This window comes from Salvia splendens, chromosome 10, assembly GCF_004379255.2.
Source record: "Salvia splendens isolate huo1 chromosome 10, SspV2, whole genome shotgun sequence".
NCBI classification, from domain to species: Eukaryota; Viridiplantae; Streptophyta; class Magnoliopsida; order Lamiales; family Lamiaceae; genus Salvia; species Salvia splendens.
This window is the reverse complement of record NC_056041.1, coordinates 22,011,834-22,023,925: the sequence shown is the minus strand read 5'-3', so window position 1 is coordinate 22,023,925 and position 12,092 is coordinate 22,011,834. Positions and strand designations below refer to the sequence as shown.

Here is a 12,092-nt window from a genome sequence, read left to right as displayed (position 1 = left end):
AATGTGAAATCCATTTTTTTATATTAGTTTTATAATAAAATGTCAGACCTACTTACCATTTATAGTAAAATGAAGTGTGACAATTAAGTTGGTACGGACCGAAATGGAAAAGAGAGACAATTAAGTTGGGGCGGAGGGAGTATGTTTATTGCGATGATAAGGGCTTATCACAACTTAAACTAGTTAAGAAAAATTAATGCCAACTTGTGAACTCATCAACTTAGTGTATTAAAAATGTCATCGTGATTATATTGAAATGTTAACATAACTATCATTGTGCTGACATTTTTAATAAACTGTATTAATGAGTTAGCAACAGATCACACCTCCGTTGTTAAATATTGTTAGCAACAATGATGATGTCAATGAATGCGTGTAATTTCTGATTATTTTATAACTAATTCAATGGTTTTATTGGACATGTAAAGAAGAAGATTTGATGTAGTTATTCATTGATTTTTGTTGAGCATTGATAACGAATTTTGCTAGAAACGTGAAAATTACGTTTTCACTAAATTTTCGAGTAATATGTACTGACGTGGTCAATAATATCGCGAAGATATTGAGTGCAAGCATAAGAGCATCTCCAATAAGCACGGACGTCAAATAGCCATCAAATAGCCTTCACACTGCCACATCATCAGCACTACAATTCTCCTGCCACATCAACTGGACATCAAATAGCCCTCACATAGCCTTCACACTACCTATCCACATCACTAATAACAATTATATAATTTAATTTACACTTGTATCAATATACGGAATTTAATTTACGAGACAAATACGGAAAATTCGAATAATAATATTAAAATTTAAAAAAAAAAAAAATTAAATCCGACGCCGGTTTGGCGCCGATCCGGGACGCACAATGGCGCCCGTGAGGATCGGCGTCGGAACCGGCGTCAGCGCGGGAATCGGCATGGCGACGCCGATTTTGACGCCGATTTCGCCCACGCCGGTTCCAATGGTTCGGCGTCAAACCGGCGTGGGCGAAAAATCGGCGTCGCGGTGGTGATGCCGGTTATTGGAGATGCTCTAATGGGAGAAGCTCCAAATTTCGTGCACATAGTTAAAAAAGTACTTATACATAGAATCTGTGTTCGAGCAGTTTCCCGTCAGTTCAGTTAGCAATAGATCATTTTCTGCAGCCATAAAAGCTTTTTCCTTTTCTTACTAATGATATGGATCCCACTATTGTTAAGTGGAATAAAATAGACACAAAAAAAGTGGTTGAATATTTTATTGAGGGGAGAGGAGAGAGAGGGTTATTTTCAAAATTGAAAAATGGTCATCTTGATTGAGACAAATAAAAAAGGGAAGATGATTATCTTAAATGAGACGGAGGGAGTATTAATTAATTCAATTTGCAAATTTTGCATTAGAGATATTAAGCATCTAAGTGAGTATATAGAATAAGTCCAAGGAATGGAATATAGAACTAAATAAACGGACTTATTCATCTATCTACATGAAAGATCCATATGATAATTCATTTTTGTCTTCGTTTCTTTGTGTTTTGTTCTTGTCTTCGAATTTAATAAAGAAAGAGTTATCCGCAACTTTTGATTTTGATTCTTTCTACAATTAGATCTTAGGTCGCCAAAGAAAACTCCCCTTTTAGTTACTTTGATTCCGATAAGATTCGGATAAGCTAACTACTTGTTTGCTACAAATATAAAAATGGAACTTAGTGCACTCTACTTGATTGACTTGAAATTCAAAGGAAAGAAGGCATCTGGAACAAATATTTAGCCGTTTGTGAACCTTCGACTACTGTTTACACAGACCTTCGGGTACTGTTTTATTCAATGTTTGTTCAATTACTCTTTTACCCGCAAATGCAATGTAGGAATTTGGTTCGGCAATAATAATATCTCCCAACATACCAAAACTGGCTGTTACCCCACCAGTAGTAGGAGATGTAAGGATTGATACATACAATAACTTTTTATTTGATTGATAATCATATAAAGCAGACGATATTTTAGCCATTTGCATCAGGCTCAAACTCCCTTCTTGCATGCGCGCTCCCCCCGAAGCGCACACTATAAAAAGTAGGGGTGCTTAACCGGTTATTCGGTTCTCAGTTAACTAGAATTGGAACTGGAACCGACCGGTTAATTGAGGAACCGAAACCGGCCGGCTAATTGAGGAACCGGAACCAGAAAATTCGGTCTCGGTTTCGATACCGGTTTTGATAAAAACCGATTTCGACCGGAGATACCTTGGGAAACCAAAAAAACCAAAAAAATATAGGACTACCGTATTAAAAAAGTTTCCAAAAACCAACTTATTACATTAATATAGGATTAAAAATGCTACTATTTATACATAAAAATAGAGAGGGAATGCAATGATGGAATTATCACGCATAAGCATGGGTATTCGATAGGGATGTCAATGTAGCCCGCAATCCGTGGGCTGACCCGAATAGCCCGCCAAATTTATAGGGTTAGGGCTAGAAATTTCTAGCCCGATAAAAATTAAACCCGATTAGCCCGCACCCGATTAACCCGCGACCCATTAGGGCTAGACCCGAAAACCCGATGGGCTGGCCTGAAAACCCGATAAAATTTCTATTATTCTATTTTTTACTCCTAATTCGACACTTCATTGATTAATTTTATAATATAGATAACTAAAAAAATAACTTTCAATTTTATATTAAATATACAAATTTTATATTGATTTTTTATTAATATAATAATTGATAAATAAATTAAAAACTTCAAATTCACTTAAAAAATATTTAAATTTCTAAAACATGCATTATAATTTCACAAAATATCTCAAATTTTAGTATTTGATCATGTTTATGATTGAGTTTGGCCATATATCTCAAATTTATCATAATTAAATATTTTACATTTTATGAATATAACTAATTTTTATCATTATTTATTGGATTGATCGCATGTTAATCTTATCGGTAGCAACCCGATTAACCCGCTGGGCTAGCCCGAAACCCGAGCTTTTAGGGTTAGGGTTGAACTTTTACAACCCGAAAGAATTCACAACCCGATTAGCCCGCCCCCGATTGACCCGCAACCTGAGTAGGGCTGGCCCGAAACCCGATGGGTCGGCCCGATTGACATCCTTAGTATTCGACCTTGAAAAACGGAAAGTTATCTAAAAGTGGTACATTTATTGAAGGAGATATTAGTTGCCTACAATATTTATGGTGACAACTAATATGTAGGTTAAGTGAATTGGCTATATATAGTGTTGCAATTTTAGTAATTTTCTTTGCGATGTAATCAAAATGGTTGTGAAACCATATATGGTGGTTGTGTTTGTCATTTCGGTTGTGGGATGTGGGGAGGCCAGGAAGTTGGGACAAAATGTTGAAGTCGAGCATAATTGTACCAAAAATGGTGGCGGTGGTGGTGTCGGAGGTGGTAGCGTTAGATGTGAAGTTGTTGGAAGCGGTGTGGGAGGAAGCACAGACGGAACCCAACATAAAAATAGTGAAGGAAAACACAAATAATCACCACAAAGGAGTTGGAGATGGGAGTAAAGGTGGAAATGGGAAGGGAGGTCGTATTGTGGATGAAAATAGTGAAGGAAAACACAAAGGAAACAATGGAGGTGGAGACACAGGCAGTGGAAAAAGAGGAGCTGGAATTAGTAGTGGATCTAAGGCTAACGTAGGTGGTGGTAAGGTGGGTGGAATCGGTGTTGGTGCCGGTGCAGGAATTGTCAAAGGAACCAATGGAGGTGAAAACACATGTCATACAAAAGGAAGTGGTGGCATTGGAGCTGGTGCCGGTGCCCGAGTAGGCAAAGGAATTGGTGGAGGGAAAGGAGGAGCTGGGACTGGTGGTGGAGCTGGGGTCGGGGTTGGTAGAGGAATTATGGGTGGAATAAGTGCAGGTGCAGGTGTCAGTGCAGGTGTTGGTGCCAGAGTAGGCAAAGGAATCGTTGGAGGAAAAAGAGGAACTGATGTTGATGTCGGTTCTGATGGAGAAATAGGGAAAGGGACTAGTGCAGGTGGCTTTGGTGATGGAGCTGGAGTAGGTGGTAGTATTTGTGGTGGAATTGGAGTAGGTGTGAGAGAAGAAGGTGGAATTGGTGGTGGGGCTGGTGTTAGGGGTGCAGTCGGATCTGGTGCTAGTGGAGCCGTTGGTGGGGAAAAAGATGGTAGTGTCAGGAGTGGAGCTGGGGCCGGTATAAGTGGTGGTATAGGGGTTGGAATAGGCACAGGCATTGGTGGAGGTTTAGGTGAGAGAAACGATGGTACTGTTGGAAGTGGATTAGGGGGTTGCATAGGTGGTGGTATTAGAGGTGGAATCGGCGCAGGTGCTGGTGCAGGCTTAGGTGGGGAAAAATATGGTAATATTGGCAGTGGGGCCGAAGTTGGCATAGGTGGTGGTATTGAGGGTGGAATCGGTGCTGGTGGGAGGTGGTGGAAATTGGAATGACATTGGAAGTGGAGCAGGGGCAAGGGTAGGCGGTGGTATTATGGGTGGAATTGGAGCTGGTGGAAATGGGGGTAACATTGGTAGCTGGAGCTGGTGTAGGTGCAGGTTTGGGGAGTGGAATCGGTGCAGGCACTAGTGGAGATGGATGAATAGGCAGAGGAATCAATTGGGGTAAAGATTATAGGTAGGGGAGAAAGGATGGGATAACGTTGGTGGTGGAGCTGGAGTTTGGGTAGATGTAGGTGCAGGTGTAGGGGGTGGGTTCCATGCTGGTGGAGAAGGAGGTAGGGGGATAATCAGGGGTAGATTTGGTGGTGGTGGTGGTGGTGGTGGTGGTGTTGGAGGATGATTCAAAAGCCATGGTGGTTTGGGGCAGTGGTGATAGGCGGTGGAAATGAAATGAACTGACCATTAGGCTAGTTTATTTCTTAAATTATGTTTTGTAGTTTATATTCGTGGGCAGTTTTTTTTGTTTCAACTAATATTTATAATTCTATTTCGAATGCAGTAAAATGTCGTTGTGAAACTCTGCATCTTTAGGCCATCTGCAACGCTATCTCTTATCAGTCCCTTAACCGTCTCTTAAATTACTATTCATGAGCCTCACTGTACTTTTTTTACTTCATCTCTTAACTAAGGGACAGAACCTGCAACCCTTCATCTCTTATCAGTCCCTTAACCGTCTCTTAAATTACTATTCATTCAATTTCATTTTTATTTTTATTTCCAACAAATTCAATTAATAAAAACACACTTCATTAAATAAATAAAATTACAACATAAAACTCGTAAAATCCTAAAAATATTAAAAATACATAATTTAATAATTTCCTCCGCCAAATTTTACCCAAATGTGCTCCATTAGATCATCTTGGAGTTGGGCGTGGACGGTAGAGTCACGTGTCCTTGCCCGAATAGACAACCGTTCTTGTATAGACGGATGCACTCCACTGCGAAGCGGACTACTTGCGGTAGAGATTTCGGGGGCTTCAGGGTCGAACCAATTTCCCGCCTCAATTCCTTCGTCTTAGACAATCATGTTGTGCAAGATTATGCACGTATACATGATGTCGACCATACTCTCCATGAACCACGTACGAGGCGGGGCTTTGATTATGTTGAAGCGCGCTTGGAGAACCCCGAACGCCCTCTCCACAACCTTGCGAGCAGCCTCCTGCTTCTGCGCAAAAAAAGTCTGCTTTGCGTTCACAGGCCTGTTGCACGTCTTCACGAAGGTTGGCCACTTCGGGTAGATGTCGTCGGCAAGATAGTACCCCATTTTATACCGCCGGTTGTTAGCGAGGAAGTTGATGGCCGGCGCTTTACCATCCAAAACTTCGGCGAAGAGGTCGGATTGGTGGAGCACATTTCTATCGTTGTTCGATCTGGGGACCCCGAAGTACGCATGCCAGATCCATAGCCGGTAGTCGGCAACGGCCTCGAGTATAACGGTGGGTGGGTGCCTTTGTGGCCGCTAGTGTACGACCCCCTCCACGCCACAGGGCAATTCTTCCATTGCCAGTGCATGCAATCGACGCTGCCAAGCATCCCCGGGAGTCCGTGCACTTCTTCGTGAAGGTGGAGCAGAAACTGACAATCTGTCCTGCTTGGCCTCCGGAGAAATTCGTCGGTGAAGGCTGCCCGAACGCCTTTGCAGAATTGGATCAAGCACATTATCCCAGTGCTTTCTCCAATGTAGAGGTATTCGTCGAACACATCCGCCGTTTGTCCAGTCGCAAGATGACGGATTGTTGCAGTACATTTCTGCAGTGTCGTGTGGCTGGGACGGTCGACGGCGTCGAACCTTTCTTGGAAGAACTCTTCCTGGGCTGCCAATGTATTTGCGATGTGGAGAAATAGCGGTTTCCGCATGCGGAAACGTCGACGGAAGTAGGTATTCCTCAAACCGGGTTATCGCAGAAGTAGTCGCGGACTAACCTTGCGGCGGCTTCCTCCCGGTTACGATGGATGTAAGTCCGGGAGCGTCTTTGGGGCGGCGCGGCTTCCTCCGCCTCCCGGCGTCGATCTTCTTCAAGTCATTCTTCCATTATTTGACGCATTTGCTCATATGGATCCATTAGATTGATTAACTTTGAGAGAAGAATAAAAGAGTTGATTAGAGATGAAAATTGGAGTTGAAAGAGAGATGATTTGAGAAGAATAGATGTGTGTTTGTGTGTGAAATGAGGATGAAATAGATGTATTTATAGAATTAAAAAAAAAAGAAAACGGTTGAAAAATGGTAATATTACTGTTTTTCGAATTGTAATATTTTTTTATTAAATTCGAATTTTTTTTAAAAATGATTTATTGCGTCAGCGTGACGAAACCCACTCGCGGGGCGACGAGTGGGCGTCACGCATGGCGCCGGAGCGCGCCATGTCACGCGTGCGCGTGGCGAGACGTTTCGCGGGCCGTCTCAGAGAGACTGGTGTCTCGGCGGGCTGGGGACGCGTCGGGACTCTGCAACGCGTCCCGCGCACGTCTCGTCACGGAGGAACGGGCTTCGAGCCACCCGCGTAACGCGTTGCGGGCGGCCTTATGGATTTTGAAAATTTGTAAGCCTTGATCTCGTGCAAAACATCTTTAAACTTAATTCATGGAAGCCGTGCATTGAGGATTTCATATACAACTGGATTCAACTAGTGATCAGCCTATCGATATGGCGTCCAAATGTTTTGAAAAGGATATCAATATCTTCGTCTTCGAAAGAGCTTCACATGAGCATCTTATAAGCTTCAATCAGAGTTCGGAGGAGAGAGTTATGACCGTTTTACAGAAGACGCACAATGCAGAATGTTCCACCCGGACGGGTGACTTCTAGTCACCAAAAGCCACTCGCACGGGTGACAGAATAAAAGCATGAAAGAGTCAGCGAGTTCTACCCGGACGGGTGACAAAACTAAGACATCAACGATCCTGGGGGATTCCACCCAGACGGGTGACTCTAGGCCGCCGAGTCCACCCTGCCGGTTGACTCACACAAAGGCTAGATTTTGTGGGTCTTTTCTTGGAATTTGGGCCTAAGCTATAAATATATTTTCTCATTTTTCTAGGGGGTTGAATTTTGACATTATAATCTTGTGAGACTTGTTTTATGAAGATAGTTTATCCAATTCCTAGTTTCCTAGGTTGCTTGATCATCAATTTTTCTAATCAAGTATGATCAAATATAGGTATGCATCAAAGGTTTGTGAATTCCTTTGAGTAGTGGAGCCATTAGTTGAATCTAGTATGTTGAAGATTGCTTAGAGTATTTTCCTTATCAATGGATTTAGTTAATATCAAATTCACACTTGTTCATTTCTCATCTCCCATCAAATCTTTTTGGATCTAGTTTTTGAAGGCTAGATCCACCATATCCTTTTGTTGCTTGGTGTTTTTGTGTTCATTTACAAGATCAATCACCACTTGATAGGCTTTAGCTACCTATTGCGTATAGTTGCAGTATCAATCCGCATATTTCCGTACCTAAAGAAAAAGATGACACTAGTTTGGCATAGCATTAAACAGATCTAACGGTGGGTAAGCCTTTTTTTGTTATTTACTAAAAGAAGAGGTAATCAGAAAGGGATTTATTACTCATAAACACGGTCAACTAGAATTTATTCCACAAATAATAAATTGAGTTTTTTTAGTAGACCGCTCTTGAAATTAGATACTACTATTAATTAAAGTCAAATAACACTTAAATTAATTAATTAAGATTACATATTTTTATTTTTGAAAACTTTCTTTCTTCAATTAATACATCCAAATACTTTTTTCTATTCAACTAATTATTCAATTATCTTATTCTCTTCATTTAACACTTACACTCACATTTTTCTTTAATTAAACATATTTACCAACAAAGCCTAAAATTTCGTGTTTAGTAAGAAATGTGTGGATTGAGGGAGTATATAACTTAATCCGTGACTGAGTCGAAATGATTTCGTTGGAGGTGAACAAACAGAATATATCCTCCGGGCAGGTTGTTCACATCGAAAGGAGAACAACAAAGTCACCGCCACTTACATCAGAACTAGCGGAGCATGGTAGATTGACCCTGTACAATTTAACTTTTATTCTCTCTTGTATTAGATACAATTTCATTAGATCCATCTATCTGTACATTATGTTTTTGTGGCATTGCTTTTGAACTCAATTTAATACTTCCCCGTTCTAGCTAAAATGATACATTTCTTAGTTGTCATTAGATTTTAGGAGTTTTAATAAATTTAATTAGAGAGAGAAAACGTAGGTTTAAGTATTAAGGGGAGAGAAAGAGAGTTGAATACTTTAGAAAGCTTGAAAGAGAAAGGTGAACACTTCCTTAAAGCACAACAATATTTACACCCCTTCTTTGGGCGGTACAAGAATTTATGCAACTTTATTTGTGTGTGAAGTGAATAGAGTAAAGTAAGAGAAAATGAATAGAGTAGAGAGAAATGTATTTCCATTTATAGTAATAGGCCATCTTGATTGGGACAAACTAAAAATGAAAGTGAATTATCTTTAGTGAGACAAACGAAGTATTTATTATTATTGAAAAATCCAAATGAAAAAGGGCTTAATACTGACCTCAAATGCACAACAACCGCTCATAAAAACTATAGATAAGAATTTTGAGGCCACAATCTAAGATAACAAAAATGTTCATAACGGATATCAACCTCGTCTCCTGCACCAAACCTTGTTGTCCGATTTCCAACAGAAACACCAGAAAACAATTTGTGATTTCTCCAACAATTGCTAAGAGAAAGGAATACTCTCAAAATTCAACCACACCAAAAAAGAATATTTCCCCAGTGAAACTCTTCAGCAACAAAGATCTCATCATTCAATCTGGTATTGGAGTTTTTGCATTGGGATTCATCGATGCTGGGTATTAATTATATATTTTGTTGAGCTGTTTTTTTATTTTTCTATGTTTTGTGAATCTATTAAGTTTTGCTTTATATATAAGTTGTTATTGATTTTTTTTATTAAGTACTCCCTCCCCTCCGTCTCATGTTACTCACATTTTTCTGTAAATTTGAGATTAATTTTTTAATGTAATTAAATTAGAATTTTAAGTGTAACGAGACATCACTTGATAAAGGAGCTCTTAACTTAAACTAACCTATTAATTAAATGCATTAATACTTAAACTATAAATAGTGTAAAGAGTTTGTGACGATCCGAAAAGCAACAGTACAAGTAACATGAGAATGATGGAGTATCTAATTTGCAGGTATAGTGGAGATTGGTCGAGAATTGGTGTGATTTCGAGAGAGACAGAAGATTTGCTCAAAGCTGCAACATATTTAGTAGTTCCATTGTGTATTCTTCTCATATTTTTCTTGTTTGAGAACGATGGTTATGATGAATGATTGTGGTTATGGAAAATGCATTAACGTCGTTCATTTGTTGAATTATATTGAGTTCGAGGACTGACTAGTCAAATAATTAAACGTATTATCCAATTATCTATCGCATATATAGTCATTATTACTCCCTCCGTATTAAAAAAATAGAAATATTTGAAACGACACGTATTTTAATGCATAATTAGTAAAATAAACGTAAAAAATTGGTAAAGTAAGAGAGAAGAAAACAAAAATGAGTAAAAGTAAGAGAGAGGAAAACAAAAAGTAGTGAAAGTAGAGTTAGTGGATTATGAGGTCCACATCCTAAAATAGAAAGATTCTTAAGTTTCTATTTTTAAGGAACGACCCAAAACTGGAAATAGTTGTTATTTTTAAAAAACAAAGGGAGTAAAATAAAATGGAGTGTGGACAAAGGATAAATAGTAGAAAAATATTCAGAATCAATTACTTTCGAACTACAAAAACTAAATATTTAGATATTACTACCTCGTTCACTATTATAATATTACATTTGATTGAGCACGGATTTTTAAAAAATATCGTGGAAGATGAGTTTTACTTTTATATATTAGTTTTATAATGAAATGTTAGGAGATAAAAGTTAGTAAAATGTGTAGTCCATTACTAAAAATGGTAAAAGGTAAATGAGACTTGTATTGGTGGATGGACGAAAATGGTAAAATTAAACACTTATTGGTGGACGGAGAGAGTAATAGACAAACAAACTAAACCAATCATAAAATAAAATATGTTCAACACAACGTAAATGATAAAGTCTCGTGGAGAATTTTGTCGAGTTCAATCTTCTTTGGACCCTTGTTTAAAATGAATGGACACCTAAAGATACATGACTATACAGATTGTATAGTCATGTATCTTTAGATGTCACAGAAGCATACTATGTCAGTAATCTAGTATATATGCGATCAACAGTCGGTTATTTTATCTTCGTTGAAAATACCTGGTAACTTGAAAAGTAAGGAGCAGAAGATACAAAAGCTCTAAAAAAAAAAAAAAAAGATACTGATATTATTCAGTGCAGAACTAAATTTTGAGGTGTCAAAAGTGGTTTAAAAGAAATACTAGCAACCATAAGTATCACTGAAAATCTAGTGCAATAGCAAGTATGTTGAAATAGACACACATTTTACCTTCAAAAAAATTTTAAAAAATGGATTAGTAGAATTGTTGTTTGTTCAATTAGATGATCAACTTACAGATATACTCATTAAAACCGTCAATTCCAAAAGCTTCATGGATGTTTTTTACAAGTTTCGGAAACTGAACTATTTAATTAGAGGAAGAGTGTTAAAAAGAAAAAGATTACAAGATCAAATGTAAAGAATAGATTTAGGAATTCTCTAGAAATAGATTTATCTTCTAACCATCATTGCATAATCTTCCATGCACACAATTTCTATTCTATTTAAAGAGAGCATTTGTTAGTAACGAAACACAACACAACACAAAACAATCTACCATCAAATCTCATATATCCAATCGCTTTAATACCAAACAACATTTAGTTTGTTAATATGCCTAAAATAGAGTGTTTTAATTAGGTAAATAAATAAAAAAACTAATATAGTTGAGACAAAAAAACCGACTTAGTTTTTTTTATACTGTGTGTTTCTAATCATTCTCTATTCATGGAGGTGTGTGAATATCAGAAGCATTATCTCTTTCATGTAAAAGAAACACAAAGAGAAAAACAATTGGTTTAATGATAATAAGAGGATTTAAGCAAAGAAAATACAATAGACTCTAGAAACAACCTCAATCCACGACGACAGACGTGGCTTAAATTTAAGCGCAAAAAATCTATCATTTTATCCGCTTAACTTAAATCTTATCTCATAAATAAAGCCAAAACATCATTCCCTTCTTTTGTTTTATTTCCATCAATTAAATACTCCCTCCATCCCGGACTACTCGCACATTTCCTATTCGGCACGGAGATTAAGGAATGAGTGTATAGCAAAGTCAACAATTGCGGCTGTAGGTGATAATTTTTACTAAAAATGGAAAGAGTGCAAATAACTTGGGACGCCCAGAAAGGAAATAAGTGCAAGTAGTCCGGGACGGAGGGAGTATTTTGCTAAAATATCAAAACTTATTTTCAAGATCAATTTTCTTCGCAATTAATTACTATAACATTATTTAATTGTATCAAGTATTTAATCTTAATTACAATTAAATATATTTTTTAATTCTTTTTAAATCTATATAAAAAATGCTAATCTTCATAAGATAAGTTAAGTTTGATTAATAATTATCCAATTGGAATATTATAATCAATTTTAATTTATAAAGGTGG

The 12,092-nt window shown here is 37.9% G+C and overlaps 2 protein-coding genes across 2 annotated transcripts; both read left to right on the top strand.

Annotated features, from left to right (window-relative positions):
- Positions 1-3,374: 3,374 nt before the first annotated feature.
- On the top strand, positions 3,375-4,424 carry LOC121752767 (glycine-rich cell wall structural protein-like). Its single transcript, XM_042147863.1, has one exon. It carries the CDS (start codon positions 3,375-3,377, stop codon positions 4,422-4,424), a length of 1,050 nt encoding a protein of 349 aa, XP_042003797.1.
- A 4,586-nt stretch (positions 4,425-9,010) lies between these two features.
- Positions 9,011-9,823, top strand: LOC121751221. Its single transcript, XM_042145935.1, has 2 exons — positions 9,011-9,291; positions 9,640-9,823. Exons 1-2 carry the CDS (start codon positions 9,059-9,061, stop codon positions 9,776-9,778), a joined length of 372 nt encoding a protein of 123 aa, XP_042001869.1. The 5' UTR covers positions 9,011-9,058; the 3' UTR covers positions 9,779-9,823.
- The last annotated feature ends 2,269 nt before the right edge of the window (positions 9,824-12,092 follow it).

Bases quoted from the DNA above. Each gene is read 5' to 3' on its own strand.
- LOC121752767 (XM_042147863.1), top strand. From the start codon at position 3,375: ATGGTGGCGGTGGTGGTGTCGGAGGTGGTAGCGTTAGATGTGAAGTTG.
- LOC121751221 (XM_042145935.1), top strand. From the start codon at position 9,059: ATGTTCATAACGGATATCAACCTCGTCTCCTGCACCAAACCTTGTTGT. The intron at 9,292-9,639 runs GTATTAATTATA...TCTAATTTGCAG, and splicing joins TTGGGATTCATCGATGCTGG to GTATAGTGGAGATTGGTCGA.